We start from the raw sequence: 27168 nt of genomic DNA, 5'->3' as shown, positions 1-27168 counted from the left end.
AGGGCACCAGCAATAATATGCCCTCAATACGAGACCTCAGGAGAGGATTCCACTGAGAGCTGATGCCATTGTCACTTACTTTAATGCTGTTAAATTGCTAATTTCTTCACTCCTGTAAGATTAATTTGCCCTAAGGTCTGTTATTCATCAAGTCATTTACATTTTATTATTTTTTAAAGTACTTTATCCATTTAGGTTTGTTTTTACTAGAAGGATATAATTAGAATTCAATTATAGAAATTATGTAATTAATGGATAATTACTTTCACCAAACTAGCTGCAGTGGACATTGAGTGCTGCTTATTGTATCCTTGGTTTTCTTTTTTAATTAGCATTATTGCATGATCAAAGAAGGGAAGCCAACCTGCTTGTATCTCTGGATTTCACCGACACAATATCTAACACAAGCTATCTAATCAGGCTTTACCTGTTCGAAGATTCCTTGACGCGTTTCAGTAATCATCTTTTCTCGTCATCAGGGTGGAAGAAAGGATATGATTACTGAAACGCGTCAACATTTGTATTGGCCCTAACTTACAATCACTTGTCTGCTATTATAATCCTATAGCCTATTAGCTGGAGATAGATAGATGATTCTATGGGGTATGGATAACTATTACCACTCAGGCTACAGATTCCTCTGGACATTTGGAAATGGTGATTTACCAGCTGGAGGGACCACGGTGTCCGGCATTTCTGAAGCAGGATTTTGGTGGCTAATTTTCTATTAACTGTCTACACCAGTGTTTTTCAGTGTCCAATGTGCCGCAAGGTCAGAGCTGACTTTACTTCTACTAATGGCCCGGGCATTTCTGGGCGGCTCGGGCACGCCCTGGCCGTAACCTATGGAGATGTGGCGGCATTGGCGTAAGTTACGCACGCCGCGTTGCACGCCCCACCTGCACACTGCTCCCAGCTCTGCACTGAGTGTGACTGAGCAGCCCCAGCCGATGAGGGACAGGACAGGGACGACAGCGACCCTTCTCAGCGGGTAATTTATTTTTTATGTGATTGGTAGGCCCCCATAGAAAAAATGTGATTGTTTTTTGTTTTCTGTGGGGCCCAATATGTTTGTTTTTGTTCTGTGGGGGCCATTGTATTTTATTTTTTTCTATGGGGAGGGGCAATGTCTGTTCTTTTTCCTGTGCAAGACGAATTTGTGTGAGTGGCCCCTATGGGAAAAAACAATGTGTGAGTGTTTTTTCCCGTGGGGGCCAATGTGGGTGTTTTTTTTCCCATGGGGGACTGATTATGTGCCTACAACAATTTTAAAATATTGTTCGGTGTGCCGTGGGATTAAAAAGGTTAAAAATCACTGTACATTGTATGGACTTGCCCCTCTACTCCGCGTATTGCAGCTGTCACCACCGCTAATGACCTCTCTGATCACAGGAATTTTCCGCGGACGCCATTTCAGCTTATATATTTGGATGTGAGGATTTGCACTTTAACTATTGTAAGGTCCAGATAGATGTTTCTTATATATATGTTTTTATTTGAATAAATTATGTTTTTTTTTTTTTTTAAGACGCTGCAATTTATAGTGTTGTTTATTGCACCTGCCCGAGGCCGCGGCTCCTCACCGCAGAGTATCTCTCCTGGCTTCACCCCAGGTAAGGCAGCAGAGCCTGCACCGTGATCCGTACAGTTGTCTAATGTGATAGGAAAGAAAGATGGAGCAGACAATGTGAGAGAGGAGAGAGCGGGGGTCTCACAGTTATACGCTCAGCACGAGGAGGACCCCCAGCAGCTCCTGTAATTAGACACAGAGATTTCGCAGACCTTGCTGCAGGCTGTGACTGAGCCAATTACATCCCCTGACAGAATTATTTTCTTTTCTTTTTTTTAATAACAACCTCGTAAATAACTAGTAAACGTGTGTTTTGTGCGGCGGCTCTGTCCGGTAAATGTGGGGTTAAACCAATAAACTTAACAATCGAGTATGTGTTAAATGAGTCCGTGGGGAAGGCTGCGAATACCACTCCGGCGTTTCCCCATTCCTGACCGCAGTATTTTTTATATCGACGTGCATAAAAATTTATGGGGCATCTCCGGGTGAAAACGCAAGCACAATATTTTGGTACCGAGCAGTTTGCTGACCCCTGGGTCTGTGAGACGTGTTAATAAAAGGGGCTGTAAGCGCTGGTATAAATAATCAGGGTGTTTTATGGCTCTGTGCATGTGATGGTAAAACTCCGTAAGATCCAGGTACACGGCCATCACTGCTTCAGCGGAGCCAAGACTATAGAGGGACCTGTAATGTATACAGCACAGTAACAGGCGCAGCCAAAGCACCCGCGCTCACCTCGTAATACAGCGGCATGTCCTTCGTTTTCTTCGTCTTTGGATTTCCAAGTTCATACACCTAAAATACAAATAATATATAAATAAGTATTGACTGGGACAATAGCAGCACAGACTGGGATAGTAAGAGCACAGACTGGGATAGTAGCAGCACAGACTGGGATAGTAGGAGCACAGACTGGGATAGTAGCAGCACAGACTGGGATAGTAGGAGCAGAGACTGGGATAGTAGGAGCAGAGACTGGGATAGTAGGAGCACAGACTGGGATAGTAGGAGCACAGACTGGGATAGTAGGAGCACAGACTGGGATAGTAGGAGCACAGACTGGGATAGTAGCAGCACAGACTGGTATAGTAGCAGCACAGACTGGGATAGTAGGAGCACAGACTGGGATAGTAGGAGCACAGACTGGGATAGTAGGAGCACAGACTGGGATAGTAGGAGCACAGACTGGGATAGTAGGAGCACAGACTGGGATAGTAGGAGCACAGACTGGGATAGTAGCAGCACACACTGGGATAGTAGGAGCACAGACTGGGATAGCAGCAGCACAGACTGGGATAGCAGCAGCACAGACTGGGATAGCAGCAGCACAGACTGGGATAGCAGGAGCACAGACTGGGATAGTAGCAGCACAGACTGGGATAGTAGCAGCACAGACTGGGATAGTAGCAGCACAGACTGGGATAGTAGCAGCACAGACTGGGATAGTAGCAGCACAGACTGGGATAGCAGGAGCACAGACTGGGATAGCAGGAGCACAGACTGGGATAGCAGCAGCACAGACTGGGATAGCAGCAGCACAGACTGGGATAGCAGCAGCACAGACTGGGATAGCAGCAGCACAGACTGGGATAGCAGCAGCACAGACTGGGATAGCAGGAGCACAGACTGGGATAGTAGCAGCACAGACTGGGACAGTAGGAGCACAGACTGGGACAGTAGGAGCACAGACTGGGACAGTAGGAGCACAGACTGGGACAGTAGGAGCACAGACTGGGACAGTAGCAGCACAGACTGGGACAGTAGCAGCACAGACTGGGACAGTAGCAGCACACACTGGGACAGTAGCAGCACACACTGGGACAGTAGCAGCACACACTGGGACAGTAGCAGCACACACTGGGACAGTAGCAGCACACACTGGGACAGTAGCAGCACACACTGGGACAGTAGCAGCACACACTGGGACAGTAGCAGCACACACTGGGACAGTAGCAGCACACACTGGGACAGTAGCAGCACACACTGGGACAGTAGGAGCACACACTGGGACAGTAGCAGCACAGACTGGGACAGTAGCAGCACAGACTGGGACAGTAGCAGCACAGACTGGGACAGTAGCAGCACAGACTGGGACAGTAGCAGCACAGACTGGGACAGTAGCAGCACAGACTGGGACAGTAGCAGCACAGACTGGGACAGTAGCAGCACAGACTGGGACAGTAGGAGCACAGACTGAGACAGTAGGAGCACAGACTGAGACAGTAGGAGCACACACTGGGATAGTAGGAGCACACACTGGGATAGTAGCAGCACACACTGGGATAGTAGCAGCACAGACTGGGATAGTAGCAGCACAGACTGGGATAGTAGCAGCACAGACTGGGATAGCAGCAGCACAGACTGGGATAGCAGCAGCACAGACTGGGATAGCAGGAGCACAGACTGGGATAGCAGGAGCACAGACTGGGACAGCAGGAGCACAGACTGGGACAGCAGGAGCACAGACTGGGACAGCAGCAGCACAGACTGGGACAGCAGCAGCACAGACTGGGACAGTAGCAGCACAGACTGGGACAGTAGCAGCACAGACTGGGACAGTAGCAGCACAGAGTGGGATGTTGGTGAGAATAACAGTAATAATTCACTTGTTGAAATATCCAGAATGATTTTGAAGGATTTGATATGACAGGTGATTATTACTTTAATACAGTGTTTTTTATACATAAGCAAAATTAGAGAAACTTTGTAATAGTACTTTATATGACTGTACTCGTTTATTCACTACTAGTCCCCATATATATCACATTTATCTTGTGTATTTATATACTGCATGAATGAGTTTTTTTCAGACTGGGATAGTAGCAGCACAGGAGATTTTATTTCCTCTGCTATATTTGCAAATAGCAATATTGTTTTATTTATTAAATGATTCTCTTTATGGTGAAATATAATGTGGTAGAGATATCAGATGTTCCTGTGCTGCAAATAGACTTAATCTATCAGTAATATCTATGATTAGATTATGTGATAGTTTCCGAACAATGAGAGGAAATAATTGTTATATTAGACTTTGTGTTTCTCCGTTCTGACTATGGGCCTGAATCAGAGCGTTTTATTTTTTTTGGAGCGGCCTCCTTTAGCGAGCGTCCCATCGCGACCATTGGGCTTGCGACAAGACCCTTGTGGTAGGGTCTCGTGGCCGCAAGCCCCAGAGAGCTTTCGGCTCTAACAGAGCCGGAAGCTCTCCCACTGACATCACTGGTGATGTCAGTGGGGCCGCCCCCAAACGGCAAGCGTTCCTCCATTTGGCCGGCCACCCCCCCCGGCGCGCCCACCAAACGGGGCGAGCTGTCACTCAACATCGACAGCTCGCCCCCTTTGGTGAGAGACCCGGAGTGACGGAGCACCCGGAGCTAGCTGTGTGTCGCGCATGCACACAACGGAGCCGGCTCCATCGTGCGCATGCCCAGTGGGCAAACATCGACCCGGTTGCGAGCGCTCGCGACCGGGTCTGAATCAGGCCCTATATTCCTGCTGGTGATGCCCCTGCTGGAGACGCCCCTGCTGGCGATGCACCTGCTGGCGATGTTCCCACTGGAGATGCCCCTGCTGGAGACGCCCCTGCTGTAGATGTCCCTACTGGCGACGCCCCTGCTGGAGAAGACCCTGCTGGAGATGCCCCTGTTGGAGACGCCCCTGCTGGAGATGCCTCTGCTGGAGACGCCCCTGCTGGAGACGCCCCTGCTGGAGACGCCCCTGCTGGAGTTGCCCCTGCTGGAGACGCCCCTGCTGGCAAAGCCACTGGCTTGTCACTGGCACATTACGCAGCAGAGACTGGCCAGGAACGGGTAGAGGGACAGACTTGTAGACATTTGCATGGAGTACATTGTGTAATGCCAATACTGTATTTATGGTCGTTGTGTGCATGCAGCAATGACATTGTGTAACCAGTGCCAGCACTACGCACCTGTTGCAGAACCTTGTCCCAAGATACCAAACTGAAGAGCCGGCGCTGGGGGTGACACACGGCTTGTGCCAGGGCCTGGGTGTGCAACTCATCCTCCTGCTGGTTCTCAACGACAAATGCGATGCTGACCTTCCACGTGTCCTGGAATAGAGAATGTACAGAGGTCACACAGCGTCTGGGAATATCCATAGTGTGTCACCGACGCCCAAACTGTGGGACAAACGCTCTTTAGCGGGTCAGAAGGTTTACAAAATTGCTCCTGGTAATATGGGGAAATGCGCCTGGTGTTATGGGGAAATGCGCCTGGTGTTATGGGGAAATGCGCCTGGTGTTGTGTTATGAGGAAATGCGCCTGGTTTTATGGGGAAATGCCCCTGGTGTTATGGGGAAATGCTCCTGGTGTTATGGGGGAAATGCCCCTGGTGTTATGGGGAAATGCTCCTGGTGTTATGGGGAAATGCACCTGGTGTTATGGGGAAATGCACCTGGTGTTATGGGGAAATGCACCTGGTGTTATGGGGAAATGCCCCTGGTGTTATAGGGGAAATGCGCCTGGTGTTATAGGGGAAATGCACCTGGTGTTGTGTTATGAGGAAATGTGCCTGGTTTTATGGGTAAATGCGCCTGTTGTTGTGTTATAGGGAAATGCGCCTGGTGTTATGGGGAAATGCGCCTGGAGTTATGGGGAAATGCGCCTGCAGTTATGGGGAAATGCGCCTGGTGTTATGGGGAATTGCGCCTGGTGTTATGGGGAAATGCGCCTGGTGTTATGGGGAAATGCGCCTGGTGTTATGGGGAAATGCACCTGCTGTTGTGTTATGGGGAAATGCGCCTGGTGTTGTGTTATGGGGAAATGCGCCTGGTGTTGTGTTATGGGGAAATGCGCCTGGTGTTGTGTTATGGGGAAATGCGCCTGGTGTTGTGTTATGGGGAAATGCGCCTGGTGTTATAGGGGAAATGCGCCTGGTGTTGTGTTATAGGGAAATGCGCCTGCTGTTTTGGGGAATTGCGCCTGGTGTTATGGGGAAATGGGCCTGGTGTTGTGTTATTGAGAAATGTGCCTGGTGTTATGGGGAAATGCGCCTGGAGTTATGGGGAATGCACCTGGTGTTATGGGGAAATGCAGCTGGTGTTATAGGGGAAATGCACCTGGTGTTGTGTTATGGGGAAATGCACCTGGTGTTGTGTTATGGGGAAATGCGCCTGGTGTTATGGGGAAATGCGCCTGGTGTTATAGGGGAAATGCGCCTGGTGTTATAGGGGAAATGCGCCTGGAGTTATGGGGAATGCACCTGGTGTTATAGGGGAAATGTGCCTGTTGTTGTGTTATGGGGAAATGTGCCTGGTGTTATGGGGAAATGCGCCTGTTGTGTTATAGGGAAATGCGCCTGCTGTTATGGGGAATTGCGCCTGCTGTTATGGGGAAATGTGCCTGGTGTTGTATTATGGGGAAATGCGCCTGGTGATATGGAGAAATGTGCCTGGTGTTATGGGGAAATGCGCCTGTGGTTATGGGGAAATGCGCCTGGAGTTGTGTTATGGGGAAATGCGCCTGGTGTTATGGGGAATTGCACCTGGTGTTATGGGGAAATGCGCCTGGAGTTATGGGGAATGCACCTGGTGTTATAGGGGAAATGTGCCTGGTGTTATAGGGGAAATGCTCCTGGTGTTATGGGGAAATGCTCTTGGTGTTATGGGAAAATACGCCTGGTGTTATGGGAAAATACGCCTGGTGTTATGGGAAAATATGCCTGGTGTTGTGTTATGGGGAAATGCACCTGGTGTTATGGGGAAATGCGCCTGGTGTTATGGGGCAATGCGCCTGGTGTTATAGGGAAATGCGTATGGTGTTATAGGGAAATGCGTATGGTTTTGTGTCATGGGGAAATGCACCTGGTGTTGTGTTATGGGGAATTGCTCCTGGTGTTATGGGGAAATGCTCTTGGTGTTATGGGAAAATACGCCTGGTGTTATGGGAAAATACGCCTGGTGTTATGGGAAAATATGCCTGGTGTTATGGGAAAATATGCCTGGTGTTGTGTTATGGGGAAATGCACCTGGTGTTATGGGGAAATGCGCCTGGTGTTATAGGGAAATGCGTATGGTGTTATAGGGAAATGCGTATGGTTTTGTGTCATGGGGAAATGCACCTGGTGTTGTGTTATGGGGAATTGCTCCTGGTGTTATGGGGAAATGCTCTTGGTGTTATGGGAAAATACGCCTGGTGTTATGGGAAAATACGCCTGGTGTTATGGGAAAATACGCCTGGTGTTATGGGAAAATACGCCTGGTGTTGTGTTATGGGGAAATGCACCTGGTGTTATGGGGAAATGCGCCTGGTGTTATGGGGAAATGCACCTGGTGTTATGGGGAAATGCACCTGTTGTGTTATGGGGAAATGCGCCTGTTGTGTTATGGGGAAATGCGCCTGTTGTTGTGTTATAGGGAAATGCGCCTGCTGTTATGGGCAATTGCGCCTGGTGTTATGGGGCAGTGTGCCTGGTGTTATGGGGAAATGTGCCTGGTGTTGTGTTATGGGGAAATGCGCCTGGTGTTGTGTTATGGGGAAATGCGCCTAGTGTTATGGAGAAATGTGCCTGGTGTTATGGGGAAATGCACCTGGTGTTATGGGGAAATGCACCTGGTGTTGTGTTATGGGGAAATGCACCTGGTGTTATGGGGAAATGCAGCTGGTGTTGTGTTATGGGGAAATGCGCCTGGTGTTATGGGGAAATGCGCCTGGTGTTGTGTTATAGGGAAATGTGCCTGGTGTTGTGTTATAGGGAAATGCACTTGGTGTTATGGGGAAATGCGCCTGGTGTTATGGGAAAATGCGCCTGGTGTTATGGGAAAATACGCCTGGTGTTATGGGAAAATACGCCTGGTGTTATGGGAAAATACGCCTGGTGTTATGGGAAAATACGCCTGGTGTTATGGGAAAATACGCCTGGTGTTATGGGAAAATACGCCTGGTGTTATGGGAAAATACGCCTGGTGTTATGGGAAAATACGCCTGGTGTTATGGGAAAATACGCCTGGTGTTGTGTTATGGGGAAATGCACCTGGTGTTATGGGGCAATGCGCCTGGTGTTGTGTTATAGGGGAAATGCGTATGGTGTTGTGTTATGGGGAAATGCGCCTGGTGTTATGGGGAAATGCACCTGGTGTTGTGTTATGGGGAAATGCGCCTGGTGTTATGGGGAAATGCGCCTGGTGTTATGGGGAAATGCACCTGGTGTTATGGGGAAATGCACCTGGTGTTGTGTTATGGGGAAATGCGCCTGGTGTTATGGGGAAATGCACCTGGTGTTATGGGGAAATGCACCTGGTGTTGTGTTATGGGGAAATGCACCTGGTGTTATGGGGAAATGCGCCTGGTGTTATTGGGAAATGCGCCTGGTGTTATAGGGAAATGCGCCTGGTGTTATAGGGGAAATGTGCCTGGTGTTATAGGGGAAATGTGCCTGTTGTTGTGTTATGGGGAAATGCGCCTGGTGTTATGGGGAAATGCGCCTGGTGTTATGGGGAAATGCGCCTGGAGTTGTGTTATGGGGAAATGCGCCTGGTGTTATGGGGAATTGCGCCTGGTGTTATGGGGAAATGCGCCTGGAGTTATGGGGAAATGCAGCTGGTGTTATGGGGAAATGCAGCTGGTGTTGTGTTATGGGGAAATGCACCTGGTGTTGTGATATGGGGAAATGCACCTGGTGTTGTGTTATGGGGAAATGCGCCTGGTGTTATGGGGAAATGCGCCTGGTGTTATGGGGAAATGCGCCTGGTGTTATGGGGAAATGCGCCTGGTGTTATGGGAAAATATGCCTGGTGTTATGGGAAAATATGCCTGGTGTTGTGTTATGGGGAAATGCACCTGGTGTTATGGGGCAATGCGCCTGGTGTTATAGGGAAATGCGTATGGTGTTATAGGGAAATGCGTATGGTGTTATAGGGAAATGCGTATGGTGTTATAGGGAAATGCGTATGGTGTTGTGTCATGGGGAAATGCACCTGGTGTTGTGTTATGGGGAATTGCGCCTAGTGTTGTGTTATGGGGAAATGCGTCTAGTGTTATGGGGAAATGCGCCTGGTGTTATAGGGGAAATGTGCCTGTTGTTGTGTTATGGGGAAATGCGCCTGGTGTTATGGGGAAATGCGCCTGTTGTGTTATGGGGAAATGCGCCTGTTGTGTTATGGGGAAATGCGCCTGTTGTGTTATGGGGAAATGCGCCTGTTGTTGTGTTATAGGGAAATGCGCCTGCTGTTATGGGCAATTGCGCCTGGTGTTATGGGGCAGTGTGCCTGGTGTTATGGGGAAATGTGCCTGGTGTTGTGTTATGGGGAAATGCGCCTGGTGTTGTGTTATGGGGAAATGCGCCTAGTGTTATGGAGAAATGTGCCTGGTGTTATGGGGAAATGCACCTGGTGTTATGGGGAAATGCACCTGGTGTTGTTATGGGGAAATGCACCTGGTGTTGTTATGGGGAAATGCACCTGGTGTTGTTATGGGGAAATGCACCTGGTGTTGTGTTATGGGGAAATGCGCCTGGTGTTATGGGGAAATGCGCCTGGTGTTGTGTTATAGGGAAATGTGCCTGGTGTTGTGTTATAGGGAAATGCGCCTGGTGTTATGGGGAAATGCGCCTGGTGTTATGGGGAAATGCGCCTGGTGTTGTGGGAAAATACGCCTGGTGTTATGGGAAAATACGCCTGGTGTTATGGGAAAATACGCCTGGTGTTATGGGAAAATACGCCTGGTGTTATGGGAAAATACGCCTGGTGTTGTGTTATGGGGCAATGCGCCTGGTGTCATGGGGAAATGCGTATGGTGTTGTGTTATGGGGAAATGCACCTGGTGTTGTGTTATGGGGAAATGCGCCTGGTGTTATGGGGAAATGCGCCTGGTTTGTGTTATGGGGAAATGCGCCTGGTGTTGTGTTATGGGGAAATGCGCCTGGTGTTATGGGGAAATGCGCCTGGAGATGTGTTGTTATGGGGAAATGCAGCTGGTGTTATGGGGCAATGCGCCTGGTGTTATAGGGAAATGCATATGGTGTGGTGTCATGGGGAAATGCGTATGGTGTTGTGTTATGGGGAAATGCACCTGGTGTTGTGTTATGGGGAAATGCACCTGGTGTTGTGTTATGGGGAAATGCGCCTGGTGTTAAGGGGAAATGCGCCTGGTGTTGTGTTATGGGGAAATGCGCCTGGTGTTATGGGGAAATGCGCCTGGAGATGTGTTATGGGGAAATGCGCCTGGTGTTATGGGGAAAAGCGCCTGGTGTTATGGGGAATTGCGCCTGGTGTTATGGGGAAATGCGCCTGGTGTTGTGTTATGGGGAAATGCGCCTGGTGTTGTGTTATAGGGAAATGAGCCTGGTGTTATGGGGAAATGTGCCTGGTGTTATGGGGAAATGCGCCTGGTGTTGTGTTATGGGGAAATGCGTCTGGTATTATGGGGAAATGCGACTGGTGTTATGGGGAAATGCGCCTGGTGTTATGGGGAAATGTGCCTAGTGTTATAGGGGAAATGCTCCTGGTGTTATGGGAAAATACACCTGGTGTTAAGGGGGAAAAGCGCCTGGTGTTATGGGGAATTGCGCCTGGTGTTATGGGGAAATGCGCCTGGTGTTATGGGGAAATGCGCCTGGTGTTATGGGGAAATGCGCCTGGTGTTGTGTTATGGGGAAATGCGCCTGGTGTTGTGTTATGGGGAAATGCGCCTGGTGTTGTGTTATGGGGAAATGCGCCTGGTGTTATGGGGAAATGCACCTGGTGTTATAGGAGAAATGTGCCTGTTGTGTTATGGGGAAATGCGCCTGTTGTTGTGTTATGGGGAAATGCGCCTGGTGTTATTGGGAAATGCGCCTGGTGTTGTTATGGGGAAATGCGCCTGGTGTTATGGGGAAATGCGCCTGGTGTTATGGGGAAATGCGCCTGGTGTTATGGGGAAATGCGTCTGGTGTTATGGGGAAATGTGTATGGTGTTGTGTTATGGGGAAATGCGCCTGGTGTTGTGTTATGGGGAAATGCGCCTGGTGTTATGGGGAAATGCACCTGGTGTTATAGGGAAATGTGTATGGTGTTGTGTTATGGGGAAATGCACCTGGTGTTGTGTTATGGGGAAATGCGCCTGGTGTTGTGGGGAAATGCGCCTGGTGTTGTGTTATGGGGAAATGCGCCTATTGTTGTGTTATGGGGAAATGCGCCTGGTGTTATGGGGAAATGCGCCTGTTATGGGGAAATGCGCCTGTTGTTATAGGGGAAATGTGCCTGTTGTGTTATGGGGAAATGCGCCGGTTGTTGTGTTATGGCGCATTGCCTAGTGTTATGGGGAAAGGTGCCTGGTGTTGTGTTATAGGGAAATGTGCCTGGTGTTGTGTTATAGGGAAATGCACCTGGTGTTATGGGAAAATGCACCTGGTGTTATGGGGAAATGCGCCTGGTGTTATGGGGAAATGCGCCTGGTGTTGTGTTATAAGGAAATGCGCCTGCTGTCACTGGGAATTGCGCCTGGTGTAATGGGGAAATATTCCTGGTGTTGTGTTATGGGGAAATGCGCCTGGTATTAAGGGGAAATGCGCCTGGTGTTATGGGGAAATGCGCCTGGTGTTGTGTTATGGGGAAATGCGCCTGGTGTTGTGTTATGGGGAAATGCGCCTGGTGTTGTGTTATGGGGAAATGCGCCTGGTGTTGTGTTATGGGGAAATGCGCCTGGTGTTATGGGGAAATGCGCCTGGTGTTATGGGGCAATGCGCCTGGTGTTATGGGGCAATGCGCCTGGTGTTATGGGGCAATGCGCCTGGTGTTGTGTTATGGGGAAATGTGCCCGGTGTTATGGGGAAATGTGCCTAGTGTTATAGGGGAAATGCTCCTGGTGTTATGGGGAAATGCTCCTGGTGTTATGGGGAAATGCACCTGGTGTTATAGGGAAATGCGCCTGGTGTTATAGGGAAATGCGCCTGGTGTTGTGTTATGGGGAAATGCGCCTGGTGTTTTGTTATGGGGAAATGCTCCTGTTAGGGGGAAATGTGCCTGGTGTTATAGGGGAAATGTGCCTGTTGTGTTATGGGGAAATGCGAGTGTTGTTGTGTTATGGTGAAATGCGCCTAGTGTTATGGGGAAATGCACCTGGTGTTGTGTTATAGGGAAATGTGCCTGGTGTTGTGTTATAGCAAAAAGCGCCTGGTGTTATGGGGAAATGTGCCTGGTGTTGTATTATAGGGAAATGCGCCTGGTGTTATGGGGAAATGCGCCTAGTGTTATGGGGAAATGCGCCTGGATTTGTGTTATGGGAAAATGCGCTTGGTGTTATGGGGAAATGTGCCTAGTGTTAGAGGGGAAATGCTCCTGGTGTTTTGGGAAAATGCTCCTGGTGTTATGGGAAAATACGCCTGGTGTTGTGTTATGGGGAAATGCGCCTGGTGTTATGGGGCAATGCGCTTGGTGTTATAGGGAAATGCGTATGGTGTTATAGGGAAATGCGTATGGTGTTGTTTTATGGGGAAATGCGCCTGATGTTGTGTTATGGGGAAATGCGCCTGGTGTTGTGTTATGGGGAAATGCGCCTGGTGTTATGGGGAAATGCGCCTGGTGTTATGGGGAAATGCGCCTGTTATGGGGAAATGCGCCTGGTGTTATAGGGGAAATGTGCCTGTTGTGTTATGGGGAAATGCGAGTGTTGTTGTGTTATGGTGAAATGTGCCTAGTGTTATGGGGAAATGCGTCTGGTGTTGTGTTATAGGGAAATGTGCCTGGTGTTGTGTTATAGGAAAAAGCGCCTGGTGTTATGGGGAAATGTGCCTGGTGTTATAGGGGAAATGCGCCTGGTGTTATGGGGAAATGCGCCTGGTGTTATAGGGGAAATGCGCCTGGTGTTATGGGAAAATGCGCCTGGTGTTATGGGGAAATGCGCCTAGTGTTATAGGGGAAATGCTCCTGGTGTTATAGGAAAATGCTCCTGGTGTTATGGGAAAATGCGCCTGGTTTTGTGTTATGGGGAAATGCGCCTGGTGTTATGGGGAAATGCGCCTGGTGTTGTGTTATAGGGAAATGTGCCTGGTGTTATGGGGCATTGCCTGGTGTTATGGGGAAATGCGCCTGGTGTTGGGTTATAAGGAAATGTGCCTGGTTTTATTGGGAAATGCTCCTGGTGTTATGGGGAAATGCGCCCGATGTTATAGGGGAAATGCGCCTGGTGTTGGGTTATAAGGAAATGTGCCTGGTGTTATGGGGAAATGCGCCTGGTGTTATGGGGAAATGCGCCTGGTGTTATAGGGGAAATGTGCCTGGTGTTATAGGGGAAATGTGCCTGGTGTTGTGTTATGGGGAAATGCGCCTGATGTTATAGGGGAAATGCGCCTGGTGTTGTGTTATGGGGAAATGCGCCAGGTGTTGTGTTATAGGGAAATGTGCCTGGTGTTATGGGGAAATGGACCTGGTGTTATGGGGAAATGCACCTGGTGTTATAGGGGAAATGCGCCTGCTGTTATGGGGAAATGCGTCTGCTGTTATGGGGAAATGCACCTGGTGTTATGGGGAAATGCACCTGGTGTTATGGGGAAATGCGTGGTGAGACAAGTGGTAAGGTTTGCATGAGCTGAGTATTGGGTAGATGGAAGGCCTTCCTATATGAGTGCACAGTGATGCTGATCATATCATTAATGGCAATTATTTTATACTTTGTTATGCTGCCCATGCAGAATATTATTGACCCATCTCTTAATTGTTTCTATATTATTAACTGAAGCAATAACTATCCTGGTGCGGATGGGATATGAAATCCTGACCTATGGAGGTATCACAGTATAAATGTATATGTGTCTATGACACTATGTAAATCATTAACTCATAGAGGAGAGATGGATTATAAAGATGGACGTAACCTGTCCGATATAATGTCTGGCAGTCCAATCCAACAGCCTGACACCCAGCAGATATAGTGGCCCCGTTCCTCCTCTGTGAAGGATCAGGGGAAATGTTGGGCAGTCGGCTGGGACTGCGCATGCACTGTCAGATGCGGCTGAACAATGATCAGATCTATCAGACATGCTGGGCGACTTCAGCATGTCCGACAGACGGATCACCGCTGGCCATACTCAATGTAATTACCGGCCCAATCTGCGATTAATCTGCGGATCGGGCTGATAATCACATAACGTGTGCCCAGCATAATACATAAAGATATCCCCAGCAGTGTTCTCCCCAAGCTGTTTTCTACGGGTGCAACACCCGGCAGAAACAGCCTACCGACTGGCACTTTCCCCCGCCGACCCCCGCTGTGGAACGCTGGCCTCTGAAGTGACCGGAGGCTAAAGAAGGCTCCGATCGCTTCAGAGGCAAGCGTTCCCAGTGATGCAGTGCGCAGGTGACATCATGTCATCCGCGACATGTAGAGCCTGCCCCGCGCGCCTGCTGGATCTAGTTAGATCCAGTCAGAGTGAGGCAGTGGGAGCGCGAGCGGTGAGCAAGTTAAGGTAAGTTCTTGGCTGGGACCAGTCTGGGGGCACTGCCTAAGGGGCACTATTTAAGCCTGGGGTCACTGCATAAGGGGCCAGCCTGGGGGCACTGCATAAGGGACACTAATTAAGCCTGGGGCACTGCATAAGGGACAATATTTAAGCCTGAGGGCACTGCATAAGGGGCACTATTTAAGCCTGGAGGCACTGCATAAGGGGCCAGCCTGGGGGCACTGCATAAGGGGCCAGCCTGGGGGCACTGCATAAGGGGCCAGCCTGGGGGCACTGCATAAGGGACACTAATTAAGCCTGGGGCACTGCATAAGGGAAACTAATTAAGCCTGGAGGCACTGCATAAGGGGCCAGCCTGGGGGCACTGCATAAGGGACACTAATTAAGCCTGGAGGCACTGCATAAGGGGCCAGCCTGGAGGCACTGCATAAGGGACACTAATTAAGCCTGGAGGCACTGCATAAGGGGCCAGCCTGGGGGCACTGCATAAGGGACACTAATTAAGCCTGGGGCACTGCATAAGGGACACTAATTAAGCCTGAGGGCACTGCATAAGGGGCCAGTCTGGGGGCACTACTTCAGCCTGGGGGCAAACAATAAGGACAAAGCAATACTACAGGGGGCACTGCATATGGGGATAACTACAAGGGGCACTGCATAATGGGCACTTTTCACTGAGAGCCAGTGGGTGAGCAGTCTGAGACCTGTCAGGCTGGAATGGTAAGGGAGATACCCCTTTTCCCGGTAGGCGCATAATTGTGAAGGTCCCCACACGGCTACTTCTTGATGCCACCCGGCTGGAAAAAATTTCTGGGGAGAGCACTGCCCAGTATAGCTGACAATGTGATAACAAATACGTAAGAAAGACAGCATTCTCCATTGCCTGAGGAAGCAGCCAGGTGCTGTGAAACGCGTTGCAAAACTTTTAAGTGATTCTTTTTATATTTGTTTTGTGCTTTACGTTTAAATTTTATCAATAATTGTAATCATGTAACACTGTGATTTTATTTAATCATCATTTTTATTTGTGCTTTATTTGTTCCAATTTTTGTTTTTATTTTAATCATTTTTAGTTCATCATTCTTTTTTAATATATCTTTAATATGACATAAATTGCTAAACTGAGGACGTCTTCATATATTAGTCTTTGTATCTCCATGACAAAGGGTCCTATTCTTGATGTTAATTATCGGGGTCCGAACAGACCCCGATAATTAACATTTTAACTTGTCGCAACTACCGGAGCAATTCATCATTCCTCCGGCGCTGTGACAGCTTAACTGATATCGGCTGTCTCCCGCGAGCGGCTTCACTGCTCCTTTTCGGAGCAGTGAATCTTTCCACTGCTTCTTTCGGGACAGTGACGGGACTGCACATGCGCAACCTACGCATGTGCACAAGCGCCCCGATGTCTGGCGGAAGGAGCCGGAGAGGGGCAGAGTGATCAGAAAGGATCCCTCATCGCAACCCGGACCTACTTCCCATAGGGAAGGAGCGGGTTGCGATCCTGGAGCAGGAGCAATCGGCATCTGAAGATGGCGAATGCTACCGCAGTCAAGCTACGAAAATATTATATTTTCAGAGCTTGATGAATTCTGCGGGCCATTCCGGGAGAGAAAGGTAAGCAGGAGATATCTGTGATACTAGTGTATGGGGACAGCGGGCCATTCCAGGAGAGAAAGGTAAGCAGGAGATATCTGTGATACTAGTGTATGGGGACAGCGGCCATTCCAGGAGAGAAAGGTAAGCAGGAGATATCTGTGATACTAGTGTATGGGGACAGTGGGCCATTCCGGGAGAGGTGAAGCCACCCTACCACAGGAGTACATCACTCAGCTACACTGCAGGACACTCGGGGAATGTTCATGTGTATCCTGGGAATAATGATGGGCCTTTGCTTATACCTGGACCGCTGTCACATTCCCTGCTTACCCCATACTGTTATTAGTACACATCACCTGGCTGGATTTTACACTGAAGTGCTCGCAGTGCTTGCGGCAGGGCATGGTCAACCACAAGCGCTGCAATCGCGTCCGATGTTACCCGATGTAGCGATGGTTGCATACACTTCCTGGAGATGACGTGCGCAAGTGGGCGTCTTAAGATTGGCTGGTGGGCGTCTGCATACACAATTCAATCACACGCTAGGACACAGTACGCGTGCTAATGCCTTACTGTGCGATCACCTGCCATGAAGAATTTGCATACGCATCTAGCGAGCGAAGCCATCTAGTGAGCGGGTCAGAATCAGGTCCTAAGCTCCCAGGAATATACAGAAAGAACTTACCACAAGTTTCACTTTATCTAATGACATGAAAAAAGTAATCCTTTGGTCTACTACACTAACTGCCCCTTTGTCATCCACTACTGCCTAAATGCCTCTATTACCATCCACTAGCACCGCAACAGCAATATTACCACCTACTACTGCCCTAATGGCTCTATTACCATCCACTACTGCCCTAATACCCCTATTACCATCCACTACTGCCCTAATGGCTCTAATACCATCCACTACTGCCCTAATACCCCTATTACCATCCACTACTGCCCTAATGACCCTATTACCATCCACTACTGTCCTAATGACCCTATTACCATCCACTACAGCCCTAATACCCCTATTACCATCCACTACTGCCCTAATGACCAAAGTACCATCCACTACTGCCCTAATGACCCTATAACATCCACTACTGCCCTAATATCCTTATTACCATCCACTACTGCCCTAATGACCCTATTACCATCTATTGCTGAGGATACACACATGGAGTAAGAGGCACATGTACTGTAAATGATATTACGATGTATATTATAAGACACGTCTATAAAATCATATTTTCCACTTAGTAATAAGATGAGCAAGTATAATGCTAGACATGGTATGTCGCAGAGACTCGCGAATACAGTGTTCCCACCATACACCTATGGCCAAGGGAACCTCTGGACTGTGTCTTGTGATTGGCCTTTGGCCTTCTCGCTTAGCTTTCCGCCAGGGGTGAGAGAAGAACGTAGGAGCACGGTCCGTATCCGGATATATCGGCCTATGCCCTAGTGACCACAGGGCAGAATACACAGAGGAGGGTTCTACTGAGATCATCGCTTTCTACTCAGCAGAGATTAGTGCCTTATTTTCCCATCGCCAGCAGAAGACATAAAATGATCACTCGGCCTTTTCTAGAGAAATTATTATTTCTTCTGAAATTTGTAAGTTGGCTGGAAATTCGCCCCAACAAGCACATAAAACTGAAAATCCTCGTTTCATCATCTTTTCCCCCTAATGCCGTGTGCCCGCCATGCCAAACGCTGACCTCATTCCGCTTACATTCGTTTCCAGATCATCTGTCAGACAAGCTTTTTCGTTTTTAGTTGTAGTATTTTTGCTCAGTGATTTACTGAATCCCCATAAAACCAAAGAAGAAAAAAGAACTTTTTGATGGATGAGTTTTCTCTTTGGTGAGAAATGTGAATCGGGAGCAGAAGGGGACGTTTCGCAGCCAGGACCGGCGCTTGTTCATGAAAAAGAAACAACGCGACGGAGAGCCGCAAGCTTGGGATCGCTGTGTCAGCAGCGTGGGTTCTGTTCCACGCTATTCTTACAGCACTTTGGCCACAGTGCACTGAGGCTCCATTATAATCAGCAAAAAGAAAAGGAAAAAGGAAGAAAAAGGAAGAATGCTTCTTGTTTTGCAGATATTTGACACATCTCAAGGTAGCCCGATATGTGGAGAAGCCGACTGGCCTGCGGATGGCAGATACACCTCACAATGCACTAACATCACTACAACAGAACAGCCCTATGTACCACCAACACCCGGGTACTATACTACAGTACAATTCATCTACAGGGGTAGGCGGTATGGGGACAGCCCTATGTACCACCAACACCCGGGTACTATACTACAGTACAATTCATCTACAGCCCTATGTACAACCAACACCCGGGTACTATACTACAGTACAATTAATCTACAGCCCTATGTACAACCAACACCCGGGTACTATACTACAGTACAATTCATCTACAGGGGTAGGCGGTATGGGAACAGCCCTATGTACCACCAACACCCGGGTACTATACTACAGTACCATTCATCTACAGGGGTAGGCGGTATGGGAACAGCCCTATGTACCACCAACACCCGGGTACTGTACTACAGTACAATTCATCTACAGGAAAAGGTGGTATGGGAACAGCCCTATGTACAACCAACACCCGGGTACTATACTACAGTACAATTAATCTACAGCCCTATGTACAACCAACACCCGGGTACTATACTACAGTACAATTCATCTACAGGGGTAGGCGGTATGGGAACAGCCCTATGTACCACCAACACCCGGGTACTATACTACAGTACCATTCATCTACAGGGGTAGGCGGTATGGGAACAGCCCTATGTACCACCAACACCCGGGTACTATACTACAGTACAATTCATCTACAGGGGTAGGCGTTATGGGGACAGCCCTATGTACCACCAACACCCGGGTACTATACTACAGTACAATTCATCTACAGCCCTATGTACAACCAACACCCGGGTACTATACTACAGTACAATTAATCTACAGCCCTATGTACAACCAACACCCGGGTACTATACTACAGTACAATTCATCTACAGGGGTAGGCGGTATGGGAACAGCCCTATGTACCACCAACACCCGGGTACTATACTACAGTACCATTCATCTACAGGGGTAGGCGGTATGGGAACAGCCCTATGTACCACCAACACCCGGGTACTATACTACAGTACAATTCATCTACAGGGGTAGGTGGTATGGGAACAGCCCTATGTACTACCAACACCCAGGTACTATACTACAGTACAATTCATCTACAGGGGTAGGTGGTATGGGAACAGCCCTATGTACCACCAACACCCGGGTACTGTACTACAGTACAATTCATCTACAGGGGTAGGTGGTATGGGAACAGCCCTATGTACCACCAACACCCGGGTACTATACTACAGTACAATTCATCTACAGGGGTAGGCGATATGGGAACAGCCCTATGTACCACCAACACCCGGGTACTATACTACAGTACAATTCATCTACAGGGGTAGGCGTTATGGGAACAGCCCTATGTACCACCAACACCCGGGTACCATACTACAGTACAATTCATCTACAGGGGTAGGTGGTATGGGAACAGCCCTATGTACCACCAACACCCGGGTACTATACTACAGTACAATTCATCTACAGGGGTAGGTGGTATGGGAACAGCCCTATGTACCACCAACACCCGGGTACTATACTACAGTACAATTCATCTACAGGGGTAGGTGGTATGGGAACAGCCCTATGTGCCACCAACACCCGGGTACTATACTACAGTACAATTCATCTACAGGGGTAGGTGGTATGGGATCAGCCCTATGTACCACCAACACCCGGGTACTATATTACAGTACAATTCATCTACAGGGGTAGATGGTATGGGAACAGCCCTATGTACCACCAACACCCGGGTACTATATTAGAGTACAATTCATCTACAGGGGTAGGTGGTATGGGAACAGCCCTATGTACCACCAACACCCAGATACTATACTACAGTACAATTCATCTACAGGGTTAGGTGGTATGGGAACAGCCCTATGTACCACCAACACCCGGGTACTATACTACAGTACAATTCATTTACAGGGGTAGGTGGTATGGGAACAGCCCTATGTACCACCAACACCCGGGTACTATACTACAGTACAATTCATCTACAGGGGTAGGTGGTATGGGAACAGCCCTATGTACCACCAACACCCGGGTACTATACTACAGTACAATTCATCTACAGGGGTAGGTGGTATGGGAACAGCCCTATGTGCCACCAACACCCGGGTACTATACTACAGTACAATTCATCTACAGGGGTAGGTGGTATGGGATCAGCCCTATGTACCACCAACACCCGGGTACTATATTACAGTACAATTCATCTACAGGGGTAGGTGGTATGGGAACAGCCCTATGTACCACCAACACCCGGGTACTATATTAGAGTACAATTCATCTACAGGGGTAGGTGGTATGGGAACAGCCCTATGTACCACCAACACCCAGATACTATACTACAGTACAATTCATCTACAGTGTTAGGTGGTATGGGAACAGCCCTATGTACCACCAACACCCGGGTACTATACTACAGTACAATTCATTTACAGGGGTAGGTGGTATGGGAACAGCCCTATGTACCACCAACACCCGGGTACTATACTACAGTACAATTCATCTACAGGGGTAGGTGGTATGGGAACAGCCCTATGTGCCACCAACACCCGGGTACTATACTACAGTACAATTCATCTACAGGGGTAGATGGTATGGGATCAGCCCTATGTACCACCAACACCCGGGTACTATATTACAGTACAATTCATCTACAGGGGTAGGTGGTATGGGAACAGCCCTATGTACCACCAACACCCGGGTACTATACTACAGTACAATTCATCTACAGGGGTAGATGGTATGGGATCAGCCCTATGTACCACCAACACCCGGGTACTATATTACAGTACAATTCATCTACAGGGGTAGGTGGTATGGGAACAGCCCTATGTACCACCAACACCCAGATACTATACTACAGTACAATTCATCTACAGGGTTAGGTGGTATGGGAACAGCCCTATGTACCACCAACACCCGGGTACTATACTACAGTACAATTCATTTACAGGGGTAGGTGGTATGGGAACAGCCCTATGTACCACCAACACCCGGGTACTATACTACAGTACGCCACTCTGCACAGGGCACACACATACCTGCCCTGTGCAGAGTGGCACACACATACCTGCCCTGTGCAGAGTGGCACACACATACCTGCCCTGTGCAGAGTGGCACACACATACCTGCCCTGTGCCACTGAAAAATCCCCTGTAGAATACAGATATTAAGGGGCATATGTATCAAATATGGATGTGAGATAAAATTGTGAAATATATATCACCAACCAATCAGCTCCAAACTATCATTTCTTAAACCCAGCCTGCAAAATGTAAGTTAGAAGCTGAGTGGTTGGTGATATATATCTCACATCAAGCTTTGATACATAAGCTCCTCAGGGTAGTGCACTCGCTGTATATTATGGATTGGTAACTCGTGCCCCAGATATAAGGACGCATCTGGGAACTGGGGCACTACATAATAACCTTTCCCCTCCCGTGTGACAGATGTGTTATATGCTCTGCAAAGGATTATTATCCTGATTCACTAAAAGACATTTATTATGCTTCACAAAATCTCATTTTTTATTGAAGTGTATCGCAGCAAAAAGAAAATAACAATATTTGCCATTTACCAAAATCCTCTTGTAGAGACAGTATGACCGATGAGGTCCGGGCGCAGCATACACGGTAACGTCACGGCTTGCTGATTTTGGAAGCGGCTTAGGCTCTCAGGGTCTGGAACGCTATTCTGCTTATAAGCACACAACGCAGTTGCTAATATCTGCGCTGACATGTAAATGTTTGCAGGAATGGGCCTAACTTCCCCCCCTAGTGCCTAGCCCTAACCTTCCCCCGTTAATGCATAAACCTTACCCCCCCTCCCAGCACCCTAACCCCCCTTCCCCTAGCCTAACCCTCCCCGGGGGGTGCTTAACCCCAAGTCCCCCCAGGGTGCCCTAAAGCTAACCATCCCCTCCCCCTGCGGCTAACAGAACGGGACCTCGTACTTGCATCGATTGGCCCCGCGGCGTTCTGTATTCCGGCGTCGGTATTATGACAGGCTATATCGGTATATTGACGCTTGTCATAACTCCATAGCCGGCGTTCCGGCGTTGGGATTGTGACCGGCGGCCGAGGTCATATAACTACATCCCTGTTTGCATTTGCATTGCGATCGCAGCCTGACATAAGGACGCCCGCGTCCCCTTACTCACATCCGTATACTTTCACAACATAGCAAAACAATCGGTGACATCGGACAGTGAATGAAGCCCTGACCTTACTCAGGAAATGCTTACGTCAGCGCACACTATGAGGCCTCAGACGGCCTCTGGTATCGCAGTGCGGAATTTTTGCGCGCCCATGCTGCCGTCACCACCCACACACACGGCACTTCCTGTCACTCTGCCATGGGTCTGTGTATCCTCTGCGATCGCTGTCCTGATCGCAGTGGTTAGTTCGACCGATTGCATGCGTATAAGCACCTGCGTTCCTTGCTGAATGAGGCCCTCAGTTCGCACATCTGCATGTATACACTGCTGGGGAGGGTACGGTGGTCTACTCTAGGGACATCTGTCATATTGGAGTCTATAGCCTACAATGGCGTTAGCTCCTGGGTGCCATGTTTCCACAGACAGCTATGGAAATTCATTTGTAATGGAAATAAAGAGCTGACTGCAGATATATCTGATAACTACAGCAGAACACGGACGCAAAATGGCCCAGATACTAAATAATGACGCAATCCTCCAATATACTTCAGTTTTCTGAGAATTTGTCTCAAATTTCACTTTAGTAAGTAAGCCTGTAAGATGGCTATAGGTATCAGATCCGAGGCATTATGGAGAGGGGCAAAGTGACGCTCTGATATCTTACCCACTTCCGCAATTTCTGTGCTCAGATATACGGGTCACTGCTGCCCAGTGACTGGTCAGATATACGGGTCACTGCTGCCCAGTGACTGGTCAGATATACGGGTCACTGCTGCCCAGTGACTGGTCAGATATACGGGTCACTGCTGTCCAGAGACTGGTCAGATAAACGGGTCACTGCTGCCCAGAGACTGGTCAGATAAACGGGTCACTGCTGCCCACAGACTTGTCAGATATACGGGTCACTGCTGCCCAGAGACTGGTCAGATATACGGGTCACTGCTGCCCACAGACTTGTCAGATATACGGGTCACTGCTGCCCAGAGACTGGTCAGATATACGGGTCACTGCTGCCCAGAGACTGGTCAGGTATACGGGTCACTCATTCCCAGTGACTGGTCAGATATACGGGTCACTGCTGCCCAGAGACTGGTCAGATATACGGGTCACTGCTGCCCAGAGACTGGTCAGATATACTGGTCTATGCTGCCCAGAGACTGGTCAGATATACGGGTCACTGCTGCCCAGTGACTGGTCAGATATACGGGTCACTCATTCCCAGTGACTGGTCAGGTATACGGGTCACTCATTCCCAGTGACTGGTCAGGTATACGGGTCACTCATTCCCAGTGACTGGTCAGATATACGGGTCACTGCTGCCCAGAGATTGGTCAGATATACGGGTCACTCATGCCCAGAGACTGGTCGGATATACGGGTCACTCATGCCCAGAGACTGGTCAGGTATACGGGTCACTCATTCCCAGAGACTGGTCAGATATACGGGTCACTGCTGCCCAGAGATTGGTCAGATATACGGGTCACTCATGCCCAGAGACTGGTCAGATATACGGGTCACTTATGCCCAGAGACTGGTTGGATATACGGGTCACTGCTGCCCAGAGACTGGTCAGATATACGGGTCACTGCTGCCCAGAGACTGGTCAGATATACGGGTCACTGCTGCCCAGAGACTGGTCAGATATACGGGTCACTGCTGCCCAGAGACTGGTCAGATATACGGGTCACTGCTGCCCAGTGACTGGTCAGATATACGGGTCACTTCTGGCCAGAAGCAGGCACTGGAAGGGGTATATGTAGTCTGATTCGGTGGCAGGTCTCAGTACATAATACAGGTCACATAACGAGCAGTGTGAGGGGAATGGAGAGAACGGCTTTTAGTCCCTATTCTGCTCCCACATTCCAGACTCCACATTGCACTGTGGGAATAACAACTGTCTTCCATTATGTTTGGTGTCAGGAGCCGAGAGAGGAGAGAGGGAGGAACCGTCTGGGCACAGAGAAATAACACTTTATTACAAATGAACAGATTATTGGGTGTAAATGATGTCTTTAGCGGTTAAGTGATGTTAAAACAAGCAAGACACACCCTGACACTTCTTCATAAGGGAACAGAACTACGAGGGAGTGGGAAGGGAAGGGGGGGGTCCTGCACTTTGTCAGGACAACCACTGTGTGGCAGTGTCGTTCCACAGAATTCAGCAGCCGTGTGTGTGTGTTGGGTGATTCCTTTCTAAGTTATGTCTCAGAGTCCATTTGCTACAGCAGGCACAGCTGTGACCCAGGGGCTTCAGAAGGGACGGACCCTCTCCCGAAATCCCTTCAATACAATCATTGTGCTCCAATAGGAGATCCGCCCAGCCGGGCACAGCTGTACACTGAGGGGAGCCCTCACTTCATGTCAGTCATTGGTGCGGAATTAACCCCTCTGAGCCAGGACACCCAGCTGTTTATTATCCCGCCTCTGTAATGTGACCGCAGGCCTACTTGTAGGGTTATTATACATTATTTATATAGCCTTACGGAGAACATTATATCAGGGCACATCTGCCCCTGCCCCGGTGGAGCTGACACTCTACTATCCCAGTCACTGAGCGCAGGGGGAGACGGCCACCTGTTAGCACTATACAGAATCAGCCCCATTCTCACCACGCTCAGCAGTGACGGCTACCTGGAAACTATTCTGTACATGGCGACTATAAAACCAGACGCTCAGTATTAATAATGAAAAGATAACGCCTATCATTACTCGCTAGCGATAACGGAAACATCAATAGTGAGGTTTCGATGGTTCTTCGCTATTGATTTTTGTTTTGTTTTTAGCTGTATTTCGATATTCTCTATTACTTGGTTGGTTTTGGCGGCCGGCCAGTCGCCGACTACCCCTTTCCCTCCGACTCGGGACTTAAAGTAAACTAGCAGCTGCCAACTAGCCGGCGCATCACCGCATGAGGCCATGACCAGACTCAGCGAGACGTTACGTGATGTCACGCCCGTGTCCCTGGCTCTGCAGACATCCCATTTAGACAAGGAACGTCCCTTTTGCATCCAGGACTGGGTACTCCTCACCACGGACGCAAGCCTCCGCGGGTGGGGTGCAGTGACCGGCCAGCGCTCCATCCAAGCCCGCTGGACTCCAGCCGAGGTGGTCTTACCAATCAGCATCCTGGAACTCCGAGCCATCTACAGAGCTCTCAGTCTGGCTCAGGATATTCTTCAGGGCAGGCCAGTACAAGTACAGTCCGACAACACCATAGCAGTGGCCTACCTCAATCACCAAGGAGGCACTCGAAATCGGAAACAATTGCAGAAGTGTCCCGCATTATCACATGGACCGAACGCCATCTCCCAGCCATCTCCTCAGTGTTCATCCCAGGAATTCTCAATTGAGAAGCAGATCTCCTCAGCCGCCACGACGTGCATGCAGGAGAGTGGTTTCTACATCCACAAGTCTTTCAGCTCCTGGTGGACAAATGGGGTCTACCGCATGTGGACCTTCTGGCCTCAAGACACAACCACAAACTTCCAGTATATGAAACCAGGACAAGGGACCCCAATGCAACCTACCATTTGGTGTACCTCTTCCCTCCAATATTCCTTCTTCCTCAGGTTCTTTGGAAGTTCAAACAGGAAGGGGGCAGTCCTGTTGGTAGCTCTGGCTTGGCTCAGACACCATTGGTACTCCGATTTTCAAAGTCTTTCTATAGACGTTCCTCTTTAACTTCCTCTATGACTAGACGTGTTGTCTCAGGGTCCCTGTCTACATCTGCACCTGGCCTGCCTGTCTTTTACGGCTTGGCTCTTGAGACATCCATCATAAGGGCTAAGGGATTTTCTAGCTCTGTGGTCCAGACCATGCTCAGAGCATGTAAACCGGCCTGAGCCAGAATTGATCACCATATATGCCATACATATTTCCAGTGGTGTGCTCCTAGAAACTATGACCCTCAACTTTTTAAGGTTTTTAGAATACTTGCCTTTCTTCAGGCTGGATTGGATCTTGGACTCCGTCTAGCATCTCTGAAAGTGCACGTCTCTGCTCTGTCCATCCGGTTCCAGCGCAGAATTGCTCCTGTACCGGATGTTCACACCTTCCTACAAGTTGTTGTACTTATACAACCACCCTTTGTCCCTCCTGTGGCTCCATGGGATTTGTCAGTGGTTTTCCACGCACTTCAGGAACCTCCATTCAAACTCCTGGAATCCGTGGATGTCGAGTGGTTCGCTGCGAAAACTCTGGCTGTAGCATCTGACCGTTGGGTATCGGATTTAGGGGCGCTTTCATGTCGCTGCCCCTTTTTTAATATTTCATCAGGACAGGGCTGTTCTCAGAACAC

The 27168-nt window shown here is 49.1% G+C and overlaps 1 protein-coding gene across 2 annotated transcripts in view; it reads right to left on the bottom strand.

Moving 5' to 3' along the window:
• SPAG17 (sperm associated antigen 17) overlaps nt 1-27168 on the bottom strand; it is a 274579-nt gene that overhangs the window by 189739 nt on the left and 57672 nt on the right. For both annotated transcript variants that reach the window (XM_088463601.1, XM_088463602.1), the window contains exons 2-3: nt 5499-5639; nt 2306-2365 (exon numbers count right to left, since the gene is read on the bottom strand). In XM_088463601.1, the coding sequence (XP_088319727.1) occupies nt 2306-2365; nt 5499-5639 (201 nt within the window). The remainder of the gene's footprint in view (nt 1-2305; nt 2366-5498; nt 5640-27168) is intronic.

The sequence above is a fragment of the Taudactylus pleione genome, unplaced genomic scaffold (genome assembly GCF_031769625.1).
Source record: "Taudactylus pleione unplaced genomic scaffold, aTauple2 ptg001412l, whole genome shotgun sequence".
NCBI lineage: Eukaryota > Metazoa > Chordata > Amphibia > Anura > Myobatrachidae > Taudactylus > Taudactylus pleione.
This window is presented reverse-complemented; position numbering and strand designations above follow the sequence as displayed.